The 23855-nt window shown below is 44.9% G+C and overlaps 1 protein-coding gene across 1 annotated transcript in view; it reads right to left on the bottom strand.

Moving 5' to 3' along the window:
* The window catches only part of LOC115151165 (glutamate receptor-interacting protein 2), a 433702-nt gene that overhangs the window by 70889 nt on the left and 338958 nt on the right, over positions 1–23855 (bottom strand). The window contains exons 5-9 of the mRNA XM_029695177.1: positions 22069–22155; positions 21543–21618; positions 19576–19721; positions 15113–15260; positions 9978–10147 (exon numbers count right to left, since the gene is read on the bottom strand). Coding sequence (XP_029551037.1) covers positions 9978–10147; positions 15113–15260; positions 19576–19721; positions 21543–21618; positions 22069–22155 — 627 coding nt within the window. The remainder of the gene's footprint in view (positions 1–9977; positions 10148–15112; positions 15261–19575; positions 19722–21542; positions 21619–22068; positions 22156–23855) is intronic.

Raw genomic sequence — 23855 nt, 5'->3', positions numbered from 1 at the left:
GTGCTACTTTGAAGAATATAAAATATAAAATATATTTTGATTTGTTTAACACTTTTTTGGTTATTACATGATTCCATATGAGTTATTTCATAGTTGTGATGTCTTCAATGTTATTCTACAATGTAGAAAATAGTAAAAACCAAAGAAAAACCCTGGAATGAATAGGTGTGTCCAAACTTTAGACTGATACTGTATATAATAAGTTAGAGCCACTGTATTTTGCCATTTTCATATTTTCATATACCTCAAGCATCATGGATTCAATGTATTAAAAAATGAAGGCACATATGCAAACTAGACACTTTAAACATATTTACAAAGAAAATATTTAAAAAAAATAGCAACAATGTATTTGTTTTTTTTAAAAGTACACCTTAGAGATGTATGCTTGCGGTCTTGTGACCATTTTGAGAAATCATATGAAACTTCTCCAAATCATACTAGACTGTCACGACTTCCTCCTTGTTCGGGCGACGTTCGGCGGTCGACGTCACCGGTCTTCTAGCCATCGCCGATCCACTTTTCATTTTCCATTTGTTTTGTCTTGTCTTCCCACACACCTGGTTTCAATCCCATCAATTACATGTTGTGTATTTAACCCTCTGTTCCCCACATGTCCTTGTCCGGTATTGTTTTTTGTAAATGCTTGTGCACGTTATGTTCTGGTGTGCGTCGGGTTATATACCCATTGGTTATTGTTCTGTAATCCGGTGGGTTTTATTTATTAAACTGAGCCATTGGAACCACAGTTTTCGCTCTCCTGCATCTGACTTCTCTGCCGCCAGTACACACCCCTTACAGAATACCGGACCACACTTATGGAGTCAGCAGGAGCAGGTACCCCGGGTATAGGGATGGAAGAGCGCGTCCAGGAGCATGCAGCAATGCTCCACCATCTTGGCACCGCCATGGACCGCGTTGTCCAGACAATGGACCGCTGGGAGAGACAGGGAGTTCTCCCAGCGCCTCCACCAGGACAACCGGGGTCTCCACTACTACCACCCGCCCGAGGGTAGAGCAGCGGGTGAGCGCCTCTTCCATCTGAGGCAGGGGACGAGGAGCGCCCAGGAGTTCGCCCTGGAGTTTCGGACCCTGGCTGCCGGCGCGGGATGGAGCGACAGGGCCCTGATCGACCATATCGTTGCAGTCTGCGCGAGGACGTCCGTCGGGAGTTGGCCTGCAGAGACACCACCCTCACGTTCGACCAGCTGGTGGACCTGTCCATCCGGCTGGACAACCTGCTGGATACCCGCGGACGTTCAGATCGGGGTCTGTTAGTTCCATCCCCACGCACCCCCTCTCCGATACCCATGGAGCTGGGAGGGGCGGTGTGCAGGGAGACCGGAGGGGGTTCCAGCTCGTGCACCAACTGTGGCCGCAGAGGTCACACTGCCGGTCGGTGCCGGGTTGGTTCCTCTAGGTATCGAGGAAGCAGGCAGGGCGCTCTGGCGTCACCCCAGGTGAGCCGGCACCATTCTCACCCAGACCTTCTGTTGCACAGATGTTTGTGTTTGTCACTTTCCCTGAGTTTTCCCCGCATTCCCAGCATAAGGCGCTCGTCGATTTAGGCGCGGCTGGGAATTTTATTGATAGAGGATTCGCCCATAGTTTAGGGATCCCCATTGTTCCTGTGGCTGTGCCCGTCCCCGTTCACGCATTAGATAGTCGACCATTAGGGTCAGGGTTGATTAGGGAGGTCACCGCTCCTCTGGGCATGGTGACGCAGGGGGTCACAAGGAGAGAATTAGTCTCTTCCTTATTGACTCTCCTGCGTTTCCCGTGGTGCTAGGCCTACCCTGGTTAGCTTGTCATAAACCCACTGTTTCTTGGCCACAGAGGGCTCTCAAGGGGTGGTCGCGAGAGTGCTCGGGAAGGTGTTTAGGGGTTTCCGTTGATGCTACTACAGTGGAGAGTCCAGACCAGGTCTCCACCGTGCGCATTCCCCCTGAATATGCCGATTTGGCTCTCGCCTTCTCTAAAAAGAAGGTGACTCAATTACCACCCCATCTACGGGGAGATTGTGAAATAAATCTCCTGGTAGACGCTGCACTTCCCAGGAGTCACGTGTATCCCCTCTCACAGGCGGAGATGGAGGCTATGGGAACATATGTCTCCGAATCTCTGCGTCAGGGGTACATTCAGTCCTCCACTTCACCCGTCTCCTCGAGTTTCTTTTTTGTGAAGAAGAAGGAGGGAGGTCTGCGCCCATGTATTGACTATCGGGGTCTGAACCAGATCACTGTGAGGTATAGTTACCCGCTACCGCTCATAGCCACAGCGATTGAGTCAATGCACGGCGCGCGCTTCTTCACCAAACTAGATATCAGGAGCGCTTACAACCTGGTGCGTATCCGGGAGGGAGATGAGTGGAAGACGGCTTTCAGTACCACCTCAGGGCACTATGAGTACCTCGTCATGCTGTACGGGTTGATGAATGTACCATCAGTCTTCCAAGCCTTTGTAAACAAGATTTTCAGGGACCTGCACGGGCAGGTTGTAGTGGTGTATATTGATGACATTTTGATATACTCCGCTTCACGCACCGAGCATGTGTCCCTGTTGAGCAGGGTGCTTGGTCGCCTGTTGGAGCATGACCTGTATGTCAAGTCTGAGAAATGCCTGTTCTTCCAGCAGTCCGTCTCCTTCCTAGGGTATCGTATTTCCACCTCAGGAGTGGAGATGGTGAGTGACCGCATTTCAGCCATGCGTAATTGGCTGACTCCCACCACGGTAAAGGAGGTGCAGCGGTTCTTAGGGTTTGCCAACTACTACCGGAGGTTTATCTGGGGTTTTGGTCAGGTAGCGGCTCCCATTCCCGGTGCGCTTGCAGTTGTCAGCTGAGGCGGACAGGGCTTTTAGTCACCTGAGGGCTCTGTTTACCTCGGCTCCCGTGCTGGCTCATCTGGATCCCTCTTTGGCGTTCATAGTGGAGGGGGACGCGTCCGAGGCTGGGATAGGATCCTGTGCTCTCTCAGTGCTCGGGTACACCACCGAAGCTCCGCCCATGTGCCTTCTTCTCAAAGAAGCTCAGCCCGGCGGAGCAAAACAATGACGTGGGGGACAGGGAGCTGTTGGCTGTCGTCAAGGCCTTGAAGGAGTGGAGACATTGGCTTGAGGTGGCTAGACACCCTTTTCTCATCTGGACTGACCATCGTAATCTAGAGTACATCCGGGCGGCGAGGAGACTGAACCCTCGCCAGGCAAGGTGGGCCATGTTTTTCACCAATTTTGTATTTACCCTTTCCTACAGACCAGGCTCCCAGAACGTGAAGGCAGACGCATTGTCTCGGCTGTATGACACAGAGGATCGGCCCATGGATCCCACTCCCATACTCCCGCCTCCTGCCTGGTGGCGCTGGTAGTGTGGGAGCTGGACACGGACATTAAGCAGACGTTACGTGCAGAGCCCGTTCCCGTCCAGTGTCTCGCTGGGCGTCTGTACTGGACGTCTCGCTGGGCGCTGTACTGGGCGTCTCGCTGGGTGTCTCGCTGTTCGTGAGGGTGGGCCCACACGTCACCCTCCTCTGGTCACCCTGGGATTGGTCGGACAGTGCGCTGTCTTAGTGGGAAGTACTGGTGGCCTACCTTGGCTAAGGACGTGAGGGTTTATGTTTCCTCCTGCTCGGTGTGCGCCCAGTGTAAGGCTCCAAGGCACCTGCCCAGAGGTAAGCTACACCCCTTACCCATTGGTCGCACCTGTCGGTGGATTTTCTGAACGATCTTCCACTCACACAGGGTAACACCGCGATCCTGGTCGTTGTGGATCATTTCTCTAAGTCTTGTCGTCTCCTCCCTCTGCCCGGTCTCCCTACGGCCCTACAGACTGCGGAGGCGTTGTTTACGCACGTCTTCCGGCACTACGGGGTGCCTGAGGACATAATGACATCACAGTACCCCATAATTACAAAGCGAAAACAGGTTTTTAGACATTTTTGCACATTTGTTACAAATAAAAATGTGAAATACCACATGTACATACGTTTTCAAACCCTTTACTCAGAACTTTGCTGATGCACTTTTGGCAGCAGTTACAAGTCTTCTTGGGTATGACATTACCAGCTTGGCACACCCGTATTTGGGGAGTTTCTCCCATTCTTCTCTGCAGATCCTCTCAAGTTCTGTCAGGTTGGATGGGGAGCATTGCTGAACAGGTATTTTCAGGTCTCTCCAGAGATGTTAGATCAGGTTCAAGTCCGGGCTCTGGCTGGGCCACTCAAAGACAGTCAGAGACTTGTCCTGAAGCCACTCTTGCAATGTCTTGGCTGGGTGCTTAGGGTCGTTGTCCTGTTGGAAGGTGAACCTTCGCCCCAGTCTGAGGTCCTGAGCGCTCCGGAGCAGGTTTTCATCAAGGATCTCTCTGTACTTTGCTCCGTTCATCTTTGCCTCGATCCTCACTAGTCTCCCAGTCCCTGCCGCTGAAAAACAATCCCAACAGCATGATGCTGCCATCACCATGCTTCACTGTAGGGATGGTGCCAGGTTTCCTCCAGACGTGACGCTTGGCATTCAGGCCAAAGAGTTCAATCTTGGTTTCATCAGACCAGAGAATCTTGTTTCTCATGGTCTGAGAGTCTTTAGGAGCCTTTTGACAAACTCCAAGCGGGTTGTCATGTGCCTTTCACTGAGGAGTGGCTTCCGTCTGGCCACTCTACCATAAAGGCCTGCAGAGATGGTTGTCCTGCTGCAGAGATGGTTGTCCTTCTTGAAGGTTCTCCCATCTCCCCAGAGGAACTCTAGAGCTCTGTCAGAGTGACCATCGAGTTCTTGGTCACCTCCCTGACCCAATTGCTCAGTTTGGCCGGGCGGCCAGCTCTAGGAAGAGTCTTGGTGGTTCCAAACTTCTTCCATTTAAGAATGATGGAGGCCACTGTGTTCTTGGGTACCTTCAATACTGCAGAATTTTTTAGGTACCCTTCCCCAGATCTGTGCCTCGACAGACTGTGTGTCGGAGATCTACAGACAATTCCTTCGACCTCATGGCTTGGTTTCTTCTCTGACATGCACTGTCAACTGTGGGACCTTATATTGACAGGTGTGTGCCTTTCCAAATCATGTCCAATCAATTGAATTTGCCACAGGTGGACTCCAATCAAGTTGTAGAAACATCTCAAGGATGATCAATGGAAACAGGATGCACCTGAGCAAAGGGTCTGAATACTTATGTAAATAAGGTATTTCTGTTTTTCATTTTTAATAAAACATTTTTTTTGAAAAGCCTATTTGCATTGTGATGTCATTATGGGGTATTGTGATGTCATTATGGGGTATTCTGTGTAGATTGAAGAGGAAAATAATGTACTTAATCAATTTTTTAATAAGATTGTAATGTAACAAAATGTGAAAAAAGTCAAGGGGTCTGTATACTTTCCGAAGGCACTATAGAGGGTTAGAGGGTTTTTTCGTCTCTATTGCCATTGTCCTAGCTGGAAGAAGATTCAGTGAATGGGGAGGTGCATTGTGAGGTAATATTGTAGAGGGAAGTGATGTCACAGCGAGGGAGGAAACAAATAAGTAGCTTTAAAACGTTAGGAGAGGATGTGTTGAAATTAATGGAACGTTTTCCCCCTCTCTTTCTCTCTTCTTCTCCCTCTCTCTTTTTATCTCCCTCTCTCTATCATCCACTCTCACTTTCTCAGTCTGGCTCCTCTAAATTAGGTCACACACACACACGCACGCACGCACGGACGCGCAAACACACACACGCACACACGTGCGCAAGCACACACATGCACACACACACACACACGCACACACACACACACACACATACACACAAACACACAAACACACACACGCACACAAACACACACACGCAAGAAAGCACCCACACACGGCCACAAGCAAGCACGCACACACACACACACACACACACACACACACACACACACACACACACACACACACACACAGTGCATTCTCCCCTAGTAGGATACAGCGGTAGTGACAGCGACTGCTACAGTAGTGGAGATATGAATTCTCAAGGTTTTAACTCTGAAAGCCAAGAAGAAAACACAACTTTGGAAAGGAGTGTTATTTATTTTGGTTATAAACCAGCCAATCCAGTGAGTGCTAATCCTGCCTTGCTGCTCTGCTCTGCAGCTCAGGGTAAGCTCATCTGGTAGTGGTAGCTACTGTAGGATTCTCTGACGACACACACACACACCACACACACACACACACACACACACACACACACACACACACACACACACACACACACACACACACACACACACACACACACACACACACACACACAAACACACCCCATTGTGAGAGTGACTTCACCAGCCAGATATGATGACCAGGGAGTCAGCTACACATGCTGAAGTGACAGTTGAAAGCTCAAATCTCATAAGAAGATTAGAACAGTCATTTTTTTTTTAAGGCGACGTCAAACGTTTAATCAACTATGAGGTGAGAAGGACACGGTTCATGGTTTGAAGTTATATCACTGCTCTGATTTGTGTTGTGGATGTTAGAGAAGACAGGTGTGAAACAAATAACCTGAACAACAACAACTAACAGGGCAATGGAGGTTGTTATGGTGTAATCACAGATGGAGAGTTATATCGGTTATATAAGGTCATAGGTTATATAAGGTCATAGGTTATATAAGGTTACAGAGGGTTAGATATGAAGTTATAGGTTATATAAGGTTATAGGTTATATAAGGTTATAGGTTATATAAGGTCATAGGTTATATAAGGTTATAGGTTATATAAGGTCATAGGTTATATAAGGTTATAGGTTATATAAGGTTATAGGTTATATAAGGTTATAGAGGGTTAGATATGAAGTTATAGGTTATATAAGGTTATAGAGGGTTAGATATGAAGTTATAGGTTATATAAGGTTATAGGTTATATAAGGTCATAGGTTATATAAGGTTATAGGTTATATAAGGTCATAGGTTATATAAGGTTATAGGTTATATAAGGTCCAAGGTTATATAAGTTTACAGAGGGTTAGATATGAAGTTATAGGTTATATAAGGTTATAGGTTATATAAGGTCATAGGTTATATAAGGTTACAGAGGGTTAGATATGAAGTTATAGGTTAGATAAGGTTATAGGTTATATAAGGTTATAGGTTATATAAGGTTACAGAGGGTTAGATATGAAGTTATAGGTTAGATAAGGTCATAGGTTATATAAGGTTATAGGTTATATAAGGTTATAGGTTATATAAGGTCATAGGTTACAGGTTATATAAGGTTATAGGTTATATAAGGTTACAGAGGGTTAGATATGAAGTTATAGGTTATATAAGTTTATTGATTATATAAGGTTATAGGTTATATAAGGTTATAGGTTATATAAGGTTATAGGTTATATAAGGTTATAGAGGGTTAGATATGAAGTTATAGGTTATATAAGGTTATAGGTTATATAAGGTTATAGGTTATATAAGGTCATAGGTTATATAAGGTTATAGGTTATATAAGGTTATAGGTTATATAAGGTTATAGGTTATATAAGGTTATAGGTTATATAAGGTCATAGGTTATATAAGGTCATAGGTTATATAAGGTTATAGGTTATATAAGGTTATAGGTTATATAAGGTCATAGGTTATATAAGGTTATAGGTTATATAAGGTTACAGAGGGTTAGATATGAAGTTATAGGTTATATAAGGTTATAGATTATATAAGGTTATAGGTTATATAAGGTTATAGAGGGTTAGATATAATAATCTTTGGTGTAATATATATTCAAATACAGCAGCCCAAGAAGACGGAATTGGAAAACTGTATAATCTACCCTGTAATATCTACCCTGTAGTACCTACCCTCTACTTCTACCCTGCAGTATCTACTACCATGTAGTTTCTACCCTGTGTTCAAGCTCATGAAAACTGTAGTATAGACCCTGGATGTTTCTCAATATGCATACTACCGTGCTCCACACTCTCATGCTCCAAGAGAATTCTCCGAGGACGTTCTCTTGAGTACGTTCTTGTGAGGACGAGAGTGTGGAGAACACATAAAACATTACATTTGTGATGCACAACCCCCTACTTTATTACCTCACGATGCACCTCCCCATCCACTGAACCTTCTTCCAGTCAGCACAATGACAATAGAGACAAAACAAGATATACACAAAGCAAACGCTTTACTTCATAATTAACAGATACTGTAGCTATATGTGAATTGTAATAATCTAGCTAACCAGCCAGTTAAAAAGACAAATAACCTTAAATTAATGTTATGCAACGTAGATGTCAATTAATCGTGGGTAGCTAGCTACCAATTCTTTGTGGATAGCTAGCTAGATAATACTAGCAGTAAGCAAGTTCGAGCTTTTGCCTTATTATGGGCTTGCAATCTACGCACACTGAAGTGGGTATTGTAGGCATGTAAACATGCCAAAATGCATGTATTTATTAACGTTTTCAAGATACAATATTGTAGTCAGGCAACATATGAGATGTGAATGGGCAACATTTCTTTACAAAGTCTGAGTTTACTTTCTCTCGCTTCAACTCAAATAATGGTCGCCATTGATTTCAAGTAATGTTGTGTCGTTTTTTACGTGTCCGTGCTCTGTTTCGCATACTTTGATTTGGACTCATGCTCTGATCTCCCGTGCTCCAGATTGTGTGCTCGGAGCACTGTAGTATGCATATTGAGAAACACCCCCTGTATCCGAGGTCCTGAAAACGGTAGTAAAGATCCTGTGCTCTTGTCTGGTCTGCTCTAGTCTGGTCTGCTCTAGTCTGGTCTGCTCTAGTCTGCTGTGCTCTAGTCTGCTGTGGTCTGCTCTAGTCTGGTCTGCTCTAGTCTGGTCTGCTCTAGTCTGGTCTGCTCTAGTCTGGTCTGCTCTAGTCTGCTGTGCTCTAGTCTGGTCTGCTCTAGTCTGGTCTGCTCTAGTCTGGTCTGCTCTAGTCTGGTGTGCTCTAGTCTGCTGTGCTCTAGTCTGGTCTGCTCTAATCTGGTCTGCTCTAGTCTGGTCTGCTCTAGTCTGCTGTGCTCTAGTCTGGTCTGCTCTAGTCTGGTCTGCTCTAGTCTGCTGTGCTCTAGTCTGCTGTGCTCTAGTCTGCTGTGCTCTAGTCTGCTGTGCTCTGGCTCGCCCGGTCATAGATAGTTAGCATCCAAAGCAGGAATGGATGCATGAAATATGGCATGTTGTGCTATAAATGCAAACACTTTGCTTTTTGTACGTATTACACGGTGCAGGGCTCTCAGTTTTCTACCTCTGACTGAGATTTTATGATTTTTTATGGCTATGTGCATCTCTGATTAAATCTTGTTCTCAACGTAATACTCATGGGGAACCATTAAGTTCAGCACAGCTCATTAAAACAACTGACGGCAAGTTAGATCACAGGACTGTCCCTGATGACTGTACGTTTGTGTGTGTGCAAGTATATATACGTGTGCCTTTCTGACTGTGTGTGTGCTTGTACAGTATATTTGTGTGCGTAGGCATCTGTGCTTGTCTGACTGTGTGTGTGTGTGTGTGTGTGTGTGTGTGTGTGTGTGTGTGTGTGTGTGTGTGTGTGTGTGTGTGTGTGTGTGTGTGCCTGCCTGTATAGTCTAACTTTACTATCATTTTAGGTTCCAAAAGTCATCACAAGGATTGTAAAACAAGGAAAACTCTGACAAGTGTGGATATTTTGCCAGTCACCAGTAGGAAAAATACTATATTAGACTCAGGGGTTAGGTTTACAGTTAGGGCTACAATTAGGGTTTGGGGTTAGGGATTAGGTTTAGGGTTAGGAGTTTGGGGTTAAGGTTAGGTTTAAGGGTAGGTTTAATGTTAAAGGTTAGTGTTAGTTTTAGGGTTAGGGGCTAGGGGTTAAGGTTAGGGTTAAGGGTTAAGGGTAGGGTTAGTTTTAGGGTTAGGGGCTAGGGGTTAAGGTTAGGGTTAAGGGTTAAGGGTAGGGTTAGTTTTAGGGTTAGGGGTTAGGGAAAATAGGATTTTTTTTGGTTCCCACTTGGACAGTAAAACCAACGTGTCCACACTCACCAGTGTCCTGGGGTTTGCTGGGCAGTCTGCTGTGGTGGGCGGGGAGAATCTCTAGCTTGGCCTGGTCTGAGGTGCTGGCTAATAGCTGTGTGGCCTCTAGGACTGAACAGTGCTCCGTGCTGGTCCCATCGATGGACAGGATGTGGTCTCCTATATGGAGGGCTCCACTCCTGGAGATACATAGAGAGGATGGTGGTGGTGGTGGTGTGTGGGGGGGGGGGGGGGGGGGAGTGGGAAGAGAGAGAGGGGGGGTGGGGGGGGGGGTGGGGGGGGAGTGGGAAGAGAGAGAGGGGGGGGTGAGAGTGGGAAGAGAGAGACAGAGATTCACAAAGAATTCGAAAACAAACCCGATTTTGATAAACTCCAATATCTACTGGGTGAAATACAATATCACAATATCACAGCAGCAAGATTTGTGACATGTTGCCACAAGAAAAGGTCAACCAGTGAAGAACAAACACCATTGTAAATACAACACATATTTATGTTAATTTATTTTCCCTTTTGTACTTTAACAATTTGCACATTGTTACAATACTGTATATATACATAATATGACTTTGAAATATCTTTATTCTTTTGGAACTTCTGTGAGTGTAATGTATACTGTTCATTTTTATTGTTTATTTCTCTTTTGTTTATAATCTATTTCACTTGCTTTGGCTATGTTAACATATGTTTCCCATGCCAATAAAGCCCCTTGAATTGAATTGATAGAGAGAGAGAGAGAGAGAGAGAGAGAGAGAGAGAGAGAGAGAGAGAGAGAGAGAGAGAGGGGGGAGAGAGAGAGAGAGAGAGAGAGAGAGAGAGGGAGAGAGAGGGAGAGAGAGAGAGAGAACAGCACACTACATTGCCGCCTGCCATAACTTGAGGGACAGTGTCTGACAGACCAATCAACCTGCACATGTACTCTACTGTATTGTTATTGTTGAATGTATGGTTATTTTGACCCTTGGATATTGTTGTTACTGTTGTCCCGTTGACAATTTTGATTCTCATTATTTTCATATATATATGTTGTTTTACTCCATGAGTAACTCTGTGTTTTTGTATGTTGTCGAACTGCTTTGCTTTATCTTGACCAGGTCGCAATTGTAAATGAGAACTTGTTCTCAACTTGGCTACCTGGTTAAACAAAGGTGAAATAAAAACAAAATAAATTTTTAAAAAATATTGTAAATATCCAAAGTAAGCTTTGGCAATATGTACATTGTCATGCCAATAAAGGAAATTTAATTTAATTGAATTGAGAGAGACAGGTGGGGAGGAGTAAGAGAGAGACAGAGAGAGAGAGAGAGGTGGGGAGGAGTAAGAGAGAGACAGAGAGAGAAAGAGAGAGAGAGAGAGAGACAGAGAGAGAGCGAAAGAGAGAGAGAGAGAGACAGAGAGAGAGCGAAAGAGAGAGAGAGAGAGAGACAGAGAGAGAGAGAGACAGAGAGAGAGAGCGAGAGAGACAGAGAGGGAGGGAGAGAGAGAGAGAGAGGTGGGGAGGAGTAAGAGAGAGACAGAGAGAGAGAGAGAGAGAGAGAGAGACAGAGAGAGAGAGAGAGAGTTAATTCTGTATTCAAGTGTGCTCTCCTGAATCACTGCTGCTCACTGCTTTGCTGAACTGTATACAGTATCTGTTGAATGAAATGGTGTGATAGGGAGACTGTTTATCTGTTGAATGATGTGATAGGGAGACTGTTTATCTGTTGAATGATGTGATAGGGGGACTGTTTATCTGTCTGTCAGATTGTGAATGCAGTAAGGAGAGCGTGTCTCACCTGTCCAACATGTTATGATACTGTTATCAATGTTAACAGATTAGTTATTCAATCCATAAAACATGAATGAGAAAGCTGTGGGTCTGTCAGCTCACCTGTCCACCACACTAGCTATGGGTCTGTCATCTCACCTGTCCACCACACTAGCTATGGGTCTGTCAGCTCACCTGTCCACCACACTAGCTAAGGGTCTGTCAGCTCACCTGTCCACCACACTAGCTAAGGGTCTGTCAGCTCACCTGTCCACCACACTAGCTATGGGTCTGTCAGCTGACCTGTCCACCACACTAGCTAAGGGTCTGTCAGCTCACCTGTCCACCACACTAGCTATGGGTCTGTCAGCTCACCTGTCCACCACACTAGCTAAGGGTCTGTCAGCTCACCTGTCCACCACACTAGCTATGGGTCTGTCAGCTCACCTGTCCACCACACTAGCTAAGGGTCTGTCAGCTCACCTGTCCACCACACTAGCTATGGGTCTGTCAGCGCACCTGTCCACCACACTAGCTATGGGTCTGTCAGCTCACCTGTCCACCACACTAGCTATGGGTCTGTCAGCCCACCTGTCCATCACACTAGCTATGGGTCTGTCAGCCCACCTGTCCACCACACTAGCTATGGGTCTGTCAGCTCACCTGTCCAACACACTAGCTATGGGTCTGTCACCTCACCTGTCCAACGCACTAGCTAAGGGTCTGTCAGCTCACCTGTCCACCAAACTAGCTATGGGTATGTCAGCTCACCTGTCCACCACACTAGCTATGGGTCTGTCAGCTCAGCTGTCCACCACACTAGCTAAGGGTCTGTCAGCTCACCTGTCCACCACACTAGCTATGGGTCTGTCAGCTCACCTGTCCACCACACTAGCTATGGGTCTGTCAGCTCACCTGTCCACCACACTAGCTATGGGTCTGTCAGTCCACCTGTCCATCACACTAGCTATGGGTCTGTCAGCTCACCTGTCCACCACACTAGCTATGGGTCTGTCAGCTCACCTGTCCACCACACTAGCTATGGGTCTGTCAGCTCACCTGTCCACCACACTAGCTAAGGGTCTGTCAGCTCACCTGTCCACCACACTAGCTATGGGTCTGTCAGCTCACCTGTCCACCACACTAGCTATGGGTCTGTCAGCTCACCTGTCCACCACACTAGCTATGGGTCTGTCAGCTCACCTGTCCACCACACTAGCTAAGGGTCTGTCAGCTCACCTGTCCACCACACTAGCTATGGGTCTGTCAGCTCACCTGTCCACCACACTAGCTATGGGTCTGTCAGCTCAGCTGTCCATCACACTAGCTATGGGTCTGTCAGCTCACCTGTCCACCACACTAGCTATGCGTCTGTCAGCTCACCTGTCCACCACACTAGCTATGGGTCTGTCAGCTCACCTGTCCACCACACTAGCTATGGGTCTGTCAGCTCAGCTGTCCATCACACTAGCTATGGGTCTGTCAGCTCACCTGTCCACCACACTAGCTACGGGTCTGTCAGCTCACCTGTCCACCACACTAGCTAAGGGTCTGTCAGCTCACCTGTCCACCACACTAGCTATGGGTCTGTCAGCTCACCTGTCCACCACACTAGCTATGGGTCTGTCAGCTCAGCTGTCCATCACACTAGCTATGGGTCTGTCAGCTCACCTGTCCACCACACTAGCTACGGGTCTGTCAGCTCACCTGTCCACCACACTAGCTAAGGGTCTGTCAGCTCACCTGTCCACCACACTAGCTATGGGTCTGTCAGCTCACCTGTCCACCACACTAGCTATGGGTCTGTCAGCTCAGCTGTCCATCACACTAGCTATGGGTCTGTCAGCTCACCTGTCCACCACACTAGCTATGCGTCTGTCAGCTCACCTGTCCACCACACTAGCTATGGGTCTGTCAGCTCACCTGTCCACCACACTAGCTATGGGTCTGTCAGCTCAGCTGTCCATCACACTAGCTATGGGTCTGTCAGCTCACCTGTCCACCACACTAGCTACGGGTCTGTCAGCTCACCTGTCCACCACACTAGCTAAGGGTCTGTCAGCTCACCTGTCCACCACACTAGCTATGGGTCTGTCAGCTCACCTGTCCACCACACTAGCTATGGGTCTGTCAGCTCACCTGTCCACCACACTAGCTATGGGTCTGTCAGCTCACCTGTCCACCACACTAGCTAAGGGTCTGTCAGCTCACCTGTCCACCACACTAGCTATGGGTCTGTCAGCTCACCTGTCCACCACACTAGCTATGGGTCTGTCAGCTCACCTGTCCACCACACTAGCTATGGGTCTGTCAGCTCACCTGTCCACCACACTAGCTAAGGGTCTGTCAGCTCACCTGTCCACCACACTAGCTATGGGTCTGTCAGCTCACCTGTCCACCACACTAGCTATGGGTCTGTCAGCTCACCTGTCCACCACACTAGCTAAGGGTCTGTCAGCTCACCTGTCCATCACACTAGCTATGGGTCTGTCAGCCCACCTGTCCACCACACTAGCTATGGGTCTGTCAGCTCACCTGTCCACCACACTAGCTATGGGTCTGTCAGCCCACCTGTCCACCACACTAGCTATGGGTGTGTCAGCTCACCTGTCCACCACACTAGCTATGGGTCTGTCAGCTCAGCTGTCCATCACACTAGCTATGGGTCTGTCATTTTACCTGTCCACCACACTAGCTAAGGGTCTGTCAGCTGACCTGTCCACCACACTAGCTATGGGTCTGTCAGCTCACCTGTCCACCACACTAGCTATGGGTCTGTCAGCACACCTGTCCACCACACTAGCTATGGGTCTGTCAGCCACCTGTCCACCACACTAGCTAAGGGTCTGTCAGCTCACCTGTCCACCACACTGGCTATGGGTCTGTCAGCCTACCTGTCCACCACACTAGCTAAGGGTCTGTCAGCTCACCTGTCCATCACACTAGCTGTGGGTCTGTCAGCTCACCTGTCCACCACACTAGCTATGGGTCTGTCAGCTCACCTGTCCACCACACTAGCTAAGGGTCTGTCAGCTCACCTGTCCACCACACTAGCTATGGGTTTGTCAGCTCACCTGTCCACCACACTAGCTATGGGTCTGTCAGCACACCTGTCCACCACACTAGCTATGGGTCTGTCAGCCACCTGTCCACCACACTAGCTAAGGGTCTGTCAGCTCACCTGTCCACCACACTGGCTATGGGTCTGTCAGCTCACCTGTCCACCACACTAGCTAAGGGTCTGTCAGCTCACCTGTCCATCACACTAGCTGTGGGTCTGTCAGCTCACCTGTCCACCACACTAGCTATGGGTCTGTCAGCTCACCTGTCCACCACACTAGCTATGGGTTTGTCAGCTCACCTGTCCACCACACTAGCTATGGGTTTGTCAGCTCACCTGTCCACCACACTAGCTGCTTTGATCCTGTCGATGACGATGACCTGTTTGTTCCTGTGGGTGGCGGTTGTCAAGGTGATACCCAGAGCTGCCCCCGGTGATTTGGCGATCTCCACCAATAGGGGACCAGATGCATTAATCACAGTATCTGAAAGGCACAGATGAAGATTGGATTGAATACAGTTGCGGTAGTATTGGTAGAACAATTATCACAATATTCATGCAATGCTCTTGCACTTTCTTTTGATAATTAGTCAGAAAAAAGCTGTTCCACAGTACAGGGTTTTAACAATGTTTTAGTGCCTGTAACTGTATGATGACAATGATATGGCATTCAGATTCCACCTCCCAGACAGTTATTATAATCAGGAGTTAACAGCAGGAACATGGGACAATTATCAGCCATTTTAGTCCAGGGCAGTTCGGTTCAGGCCCTTGAGGTACTGAAGTACCGCTGCTTTCCTTTTTCACTGGAAATAATTGGTCAATTATTGTCATGAATTGTCCAGAGAGGTCTGACTCAGTCTCTGATTAGAGGGGAAGCATGAAAACCAGCAGTACCGCAGCCAGGAAAATACAGCTATCGATTAATGCTTTTGTACACTATATTCAAAGTTGGTTGTAATAATCTGTGGTGGTAGTTGGTTGTTGTATTCTGTGGTGGTAGTTAGTTGTTGTATTCTGTGGATGTAGTTGGTTGTAATATTCTGTGGTGGTAGTTGGTTGTTGTATTCTGTGGTGGTAGCTGGTTGTTGTATTCTGTGGTGGTAGTTGGTTGTAATATTCTGTGGTGGTAGTTGGTTGTTGTATTCTGTGGTGGTAGTTGGTTTTAATATTCTGTGGTGGTAGCTGGTTGTTGTATTCTGTGGTGGTAGTTGGTTGTTGTATTCTGTGGTGGTAGCTGGTTGTTGTATTCTGTGGTGGTAGCTGGTTGTTGTATTCTGTGGTGGTAGTTGGTTGTTGTATTCTGTGGTGGTAGTTGGTTGTTGTATTCTGTGGTGGTAGCTGGTTGTTGTATTCTGTGGTGGTAGTTGGTTGTTGTATTCTGCGGTGGTAGTTGGTTTTAATATTCTGTGGTGGTAGCTGGTTGTTGTATTCTGTGGTGGTAGCTGGTTGTTGTATTCTGTGGTGGTAGTTGGTTGTTGTATTCTGTGGTGGTAGTTGGTTGTTGTATTCTGTGGTGGTAGCTGGTTGTTGTATTCTGTGGTGGTAGCTGGTTGTTGTATTCTGTGGTGGTAGTTGGTTGTTGTATTCTGTGGTGGTAGTTGGTTGTTGTATTCTGTGGTGGTAGTTGGTTTTAATATTCTGGGGTGGTAGTTGGTTGTTGTATTCTGTGGTGGTAGTTGGTTGTAATATTCTGTGGTGGTAGTTGGTTGTTGTATTCTGTGGTGGTAGTTGGTTGTTGTATTCTGTGGTGGTATCTGGTTGTTGTATTCTGTGGTGGTAGCTGGTTGTTGTATTCTGTGGTGGTAGTTGGTTGTAATATTCTGTGGTGGTAGTTGGTTGTTGTATTCTGTGGTGGTAGTGGGTTGTTGTATTCTGTGGTGGTAGCTGGTTGTTGTATTCTGTGGTGGTAGTTGGTTGTAATATTCTGTGGTGGTAGTTGGTTTTAATATTCTGTGGTGGTAGCTGGTTGTAATATTGGATGATAGGGAATGGATGTTGGAGGAGTAAAAGACAACAACAGCTGTTTCCATTGTCTCCTTCTTTAACCACAGATCTGCAGCTAGCTAAGCGTATTTACCATTTACCACACACTGTACTCAATAGGGGGGCTTACTTTCTGCAGATTTGATATATACGAAGAGAACACGCAACCTTTTGTAACCGAGTTAGTCTGCTGTGTCTGCCTGGGACCCAGTCCCAGTACATAATTCTACCATGTCAGAGAACCCTGTCTAAAGGGAGACTGGGGGGAGTACTTCTCCCTGTTCCAGGCTTAGTGGGCGTGGCTCGCTAGGGTGGGCTGTTGGCAAGGTGTTACAGATTGTTCTGGAAAAATCTAATTAGCAAGTGGCAACACTGGGTAGTCACTTTAACCTCAATACTGGGGGAGGGGTTGAAGGGTCTCCAGTCTGCCACTCAGCCAGATAGAAAACCTGCTATTTGAGATTCACAATTAAAACAAAACAAGGAGAGAGCACTCCCTACCACAGAGAGTAGCAGGAGTACCACTTAACTTTTGACTTCTGTCTAAGAACGAACACAATGTTTCTCCAGAGCAGCGGTTTTTTTTTCAATCTGAAGTTGAAGTCTACCAGACGCCCCTCTCCACGAAAGACATGTAACTCCATGCATATTACTACATTAATATTACTTCATTAACATTACTACATTAATATTACTTCATTAATATTACTCCATGAGTATTACTACATTAATATTACTCCATGAGTGTTACTACATTAATATTACTACATTAATATTACTCCATGAATATTACTACATTAATATTACTCCATGAATATTACTACATTAATATTACTACATTAATATTACTCCATGAATATTACTACATTAATATTACTCCATGAATATTACTACATTAATATTACTACATTAATATTACTCCATGAATAGTACTACGTTAATATTACTTCATTAACATTACTACATTAATATTACTCCATGAGTATTACTACATTAATATTACTCCTTGAATATTACTACATTAATAGTACTCCATGAATATTACTACATTAATATTACTTCATTAGCATTACTACATTAATATTACCCTATGAATATTACTACATTAATATTACTACATTAATATTACTCCATGAGTATTACTACATTAATATTACTCCATGAGTGTTACTACATTAATATTACTACATTAATATTACTCCATCAATATTACTACATTAATATTACTCCATGAATATTACTACATTAATATTACTACATTAATATTACTCCATGAATATTACTACATTAATATTACTACATTAATATTACTCCATGAATAGTACTACGTTAATATTACTTCATTAACATTACTACATTAATATTACTCCATGAGTATTACTACATTAATATTACTCCTTGAATATTACTACATTAATAGTACTCCATGAATATTACTCCATGAATATTACTTCATTAGCATTACTACATTAATATTACCCTATGAATATTACTACATTAATATTACTACATTAATATTACTCCATGAGTATTACTACATTAATATTACTCCATGAGTGTTACTACATTAATATTACTACATTAATATTACTCCGTGAATATTACTACATTAATTTTACTCCATGAATATTACTACATTAATATTACTACATTAATATTACTCCATGAATATTACTACATTAATATTACTCCATGAATATTACTACATTAATATTACTACATTAATATTACTCCATGAATAGTACTACGTTAATATTACTTCATTAACATTACTACATTAATATTACTCCATGAGCATTACTACATTAATATTACTCCTTGAATATTACTACATTAATAGTACTCCATGAATATTACTACATTAATATTGCTTCATTAGCATTACTACATTAATATTACCCTATGAATATTACTACATTAATATTACTACATTAATATTACTCCATGAATATTACTACATTAATATTACTACATTAATATTACTCCATGAATATTACTCCATTAATATTACTCCATGAATATTACTCCATGAATATTACTTCATTAACATTACTACATTAATATTATTCCATGAGTATTACTACATTAATATTACTCCATGAATTTTACTACATTAATATTACTCCATGAATATTACTACATTAATATTACTTCATTAACATTACTACATTAATATTACTCCATGAGTATTACTACATTAATATTACTCCATGAATATTACTACATTAATATTACTCCATGAATATTACTACATTAATATTACTACATTAATATTACTTCATTAACATTACTATATTAATATTACTACATTAATATTACTCCATGAATATTACTACATTAATATTACTATATTAATATTACTTCATTAACATTACTTCATTAGTATTACTACATTAATATTACTACATGAATATTATTCCATGAATATTATTCCATGCATATTACTCCATGCATATTACTACATGAATATTACTACATTCATATTACTACATTCATATTACTCCATGAATACTACTCCATGAATATTACTCCATGAATATTACACCATGAATATTACTCCATGAATACTCCCCCATGAATATTACACCATGAACACTACCTCATGAATATTACTCCATGAATATTATTCCATTTCACATTTCAGTGAGGTGAAACAAACAAATAAAAAACGTTAAATAAAGTAAACATTCAGTCTGGATGCCAGACAACGAACAGTCAGAAGAAATTACTTTATTTATTTAATTATTACTTATTTATTTCTCCAGGAGAGTTTTCTCTGATGGAGTATATCATATCTCTATGGTTTCTCTTACCCATGATAGAGACGTCATACTCGATCTGGAAAAGGGCCTCCTGACCACACTGGTTGAGCACGGTGAGGGCATCTCCATGGTTGGCACTGTGGAGAGGTACCCCGTCAACACTCATCAGACGGTCGCCCGGCTTCAGAGTGCTCTCTCTACAGGGGTACATGGTACAGGGACAGGGAGAGAGAGGGAAAGAGAAAGAGAAGAGAAAGAGAGAGACAGAGAGAGAGAAAGACAGAGAGAGAGAGAGAGAGAGTAAGAGAGACACACAGGGAGAGGGGAGGCAGGGAGAGGAGAGAGACAGGGAGAGGAGAGAGACAGGGAAAGGAGAGAGACAGGGAGAGTAGAGAAACAGGGAGAGGATAGAGAAAGGAAAAGGGAAGAGATGGGCAGAGATGGGACACTGTTGTTTGGTTCAATAAACAGGGATAGATTCATTAGTATATCCAGGTTTTGTTGCTGGCCATGTGACCTAACCAGGAACAACCTAGTGAAAATATGTTATACAAGATAGACATAGATGCGCAGATCCTTTTTACGGGGTGGGCAATCACAAACCCATGGCTTTTCTTTTTGATGTATGTGAAAGGTAAAGCAAAGCAAAAAACTGTTTACAAAAACTGTCACATTAGACATTTGTAAATTAATATGGCTTCTATCCAACCAAACTATTCAGGAATTCTACACAACTTAGATCCTGGTGACAAGTATTAATGGAAGACAACCACAGTCACTGGAGACAACAGATACAGAGGAACATTGACTGAACCAAAGGCACAGAGAGGAAAGATGCCTCAGACAGCTACACCCTACAGTCTTGTGGGTCAAAGGGGGAGGGAGAGGGAGAGGGAGAGAGAGGGAGAGAGAGAGGGATAGAGAGAGAGAGAGGAACATAGAGAGCGAGAGAGAGAAAGAGTGAGAGAGAGAGAGAGAGAGAGAGGGACAGAGAAAGAGCGGGACAGAGGAAGAGAGAAACAGAGAGAGAAGGATGGGAAAGAAGAAGGACAGGGACAGAGGGGGTGAGGAGAGGGAGGAGAAGGAGAATAATTGCATGTTCTGTTCCAGTTTCTGCGACCTGTCACATGGTATTTAAGGGGCCGCATCTCAAACAATGTTCTGTAACTACATTCTGACTATCTTACAAATGGCAGAGAAAACCCAAGCAGCATTTCCATTCCCTCTGCCAAGTGGCACACTGAATAAATCCAGTTTCATTACGGCAGGAAGAGAGCACTCTGTTAGATCTCCTCTCCTCTCCTCTTTTCTTCTCTCCTCTCATTTATTTCCCTCTCCTCTCTTCTCTCTTTTCACCTCCTTTCCTTCTACCTCTCCTCTCTTTTCTTCTCTTGTCCTCTTTTCTCTTCTCCTCAACTCTCTTCTTTTCTCTTTCCCTCCTGTCTTGTCCTCTCTTCTCCTCTCATTTCTTCTCCTCTTCTCTCCTCTTCTCTCTTCTCCTCTCCTCCTTTCTTTTCCTTTCCTCTCATCTCCACTGTCTCTACTTCTACCTCTCCTCTTCTCTCTTCAATTCTCCTCTTCTCTCCTTCTACCTCTCCTCTCTCCCCACTCTTCTCCGACATTTCTCATCTCGCTTATTTTACAATTGGGTGGGAAGAGAGGAAAAAGGGAAAACACAGGCATATGTAACGAGCGCCAGACAAAATATTCAGGAGACATATTCATATATTCAATATCCCTCTCAGCCAAACAGAACAAAATTAACACAGGCTCTCAGATGACACCAGTAGTGCACTACATTTAGAGCCTATATAGTGTACTATAAAATAGCTCGAGGGGATATGTACTGAACTGCAGCTGACCCTGTGCCCCTTCTCAAAAATAAGTATTGTATCTTGTGGTAGCAAAGCTCAAGACAACATTCCTGACATACCAAAGCTAGACAAAATAAAGTAATATTCTATTTCATTTTATATGGGGAATAGGATACCGTATGTGACTCAGGTGTTCCACCATACCTGTCTGCAGGACCTCCCGGCCGGACGTACGTCACCACTAGGGGGCGTGATTTGTTCCAGTCTTCGTGCGATCCCCCTGAAACGTCACATGAAACAGACCTGGTGAGGAAGCGGTTTGGTAATACAGGTCTCGCATTACTTTTAATAAGGCATTTACCTAACAAACATCTGCATAAAAACATTGTTAACCAATAAAGGAAGCATCGGAATGTGTGGTCATATTTTACTCTGTTTCGCTAATCCTTTCAGACGCTAACAGCTAAAAATAATCTTCCATGCTAACTGTGCAGTTAATCTTGGATTGATTTCCCTACAGCCCAAATTACTCAGTATTTTATTGGGCTGTGGATGGCGTTATTAGGAAATTAGCAATTCCAAGTGGGGACACTGTTGAAACTGCTGAGGCTAGCTTAAATCAATTTGAGTGTGCTTCTTTATGGGTTAGGGTTAGGGTTAGTGACTGTAACATAGTCAAATTAACCAGTAGAGGACAAGAGGAAACAGGATCTGTGACATAGTATAGTACCTCTCATGACGAAGCCGAAGCTGGTCCCTTCTTTGTGCAAACATATCTCGATTGTCTTGGAAATCACACCTGATGTGCTGTCTGGTGCTGGAGGAGAACCATAGAGAGAGAGAAAGGAATGGGACAGGTACAGGTAGGGGGGGTCAGGACAGAGTTACAGGTAGGGGGGGTCAGGACAGAGGTACAGGTAGGGGGGGTCAGGACAGAGGTACAGGTAGGGGGGGTCAGGACAGAGGTAAAGGTAGGGGGGTTAGGACAGAGGTACAGGTAGGGGGGGTTAGGACAGAGGTACAGGTAGGGGGGGTCAGGACAGCGGTACAGGTAGGGGGGTCAGGACAGAGGTACATGTAGGGGGGGTCAGGACAGAGGTACAGGTAGGGGGGGTCAGGACAGAGGTACATGTAGGGGGGGTTAGGACAGAGGTACAGGTAGGGGGGGTTAGGACAGAGGTACAGGTAGGGGGGTTCAGGACAGAGGTACAGGTAGGGGGGGTCAGGACAGAGTTACAGGTAGGGGGGGTCAGGACAGAGGTACAGGTAGGGGGGGTCAGGACAGAGGTACATGTAGGGGGGGTTAGGACAGAGGTAAAGGTAGGGGGTGTTAGGACAGAGGTACAGGTAAGGGGGGGTTAGGACAGAGGTACAGGTAGGGGGGGTCAGGACAGCGGTACAGGTAGGGGGGGTCAGGACAGAGGTACATGTAGGGGGGGTCAGGACAGAGGTACAGGTAGCGAGGGTTAGGACAGAGGTACAGGTAGGGGGGGTCAGGACAGAGGTACAGGTAGGGGGGGTTAGGACAGCGGTACAGGTAGGGGGGGTCAGGACAGCGGTACAGGTAGGGGGGTTCAGGACAGCGGTACAGGTAGGGGGGGTCAGGACAGAGGTACAGGTAGGGGGGGGTCAGGACAGAGTTACAGGTAGGGGGGGTCAGGACAGAGGTACAGGTAGGGGAGTTCAGGACAGAGGTACAGGTAGGGGGGTCAGGACAGAGGTACAGGTAGGGGGGGTTAGGACAGAGGTACAGGTAGGGGGGTCAGGACAGAGTTACAGGTAGGGGGGTCAGGACAGAGGTACAGGTAGGGGAGTTCAGGACAGAGGTACAGGTAGGGGGGGTCAGGACAGAGGTACAGGTAGGGGGGGTTAGGACAGAGGTACAGGTAGGGGGGTCAGGACAGAGGTACAGGTAGGGGGGTTTAGGACAGAGGTACAGGTAGGGGGGTTCAGGACAGAGGTACAGGTAGGGGGGTCAGGACACAGGTACAGGTAGGGGGGGGGGTTAGGACAGAGGTACAGGTAGGGGGGAGAGAGAGTTATAATATGACATTTATGACATTTGAAATGTCTTTATTCTTTTGGAACTTCTGTGAGTGTAATGTTTAATGTTAATTTGTATTGTTTATTTCACTTTTGTTTACTATCTACTTCACTTGCTTTGGCAATGTTAACATGTGTTTCCCATGCCAATAAAGCCCTTACATTGAAATTGAATTGAGAGGGAGAAAGAGTGAGAGAGAGAGAGAGAGAGAGAGAGTGAGAGTGTGAGAGAGATCGAAAGAAAGGGAGCGAGTGAGAGAAAGGTAGAAGGAGGGAGAGAGAGAGAGAGACTATTTGCACATCGTTACAACACTGTAAATATGACATTTGTAATGTCTTTATTCTTTTGAAACTTCTGTATGTGTAATGTCTACTGTTAATTTGTATTGTTTATTATCTACTTCACTTGCTTTGGCAAAGTTAACATATGTTTCCCATGCCAATAAAGCCCTTGAATTGAATTGAGAGAGAGAA

Source organism: Salmo trutta, chromosome 16, assembly GCF_901001165.1.
Source record: "Salmo trutta chromosome 16, fSalTru1.1, whole genome shotgun sequence".
Lineage (NCBI taxonomy): Eukaryota > Metazoa > Chordata > Actinopteri > Salmoniformes > Salmonidae > Salmo > Salmo trutta.
This window is presented reverse-complemented; position numbering and strand designations above follow the sequence as displayed.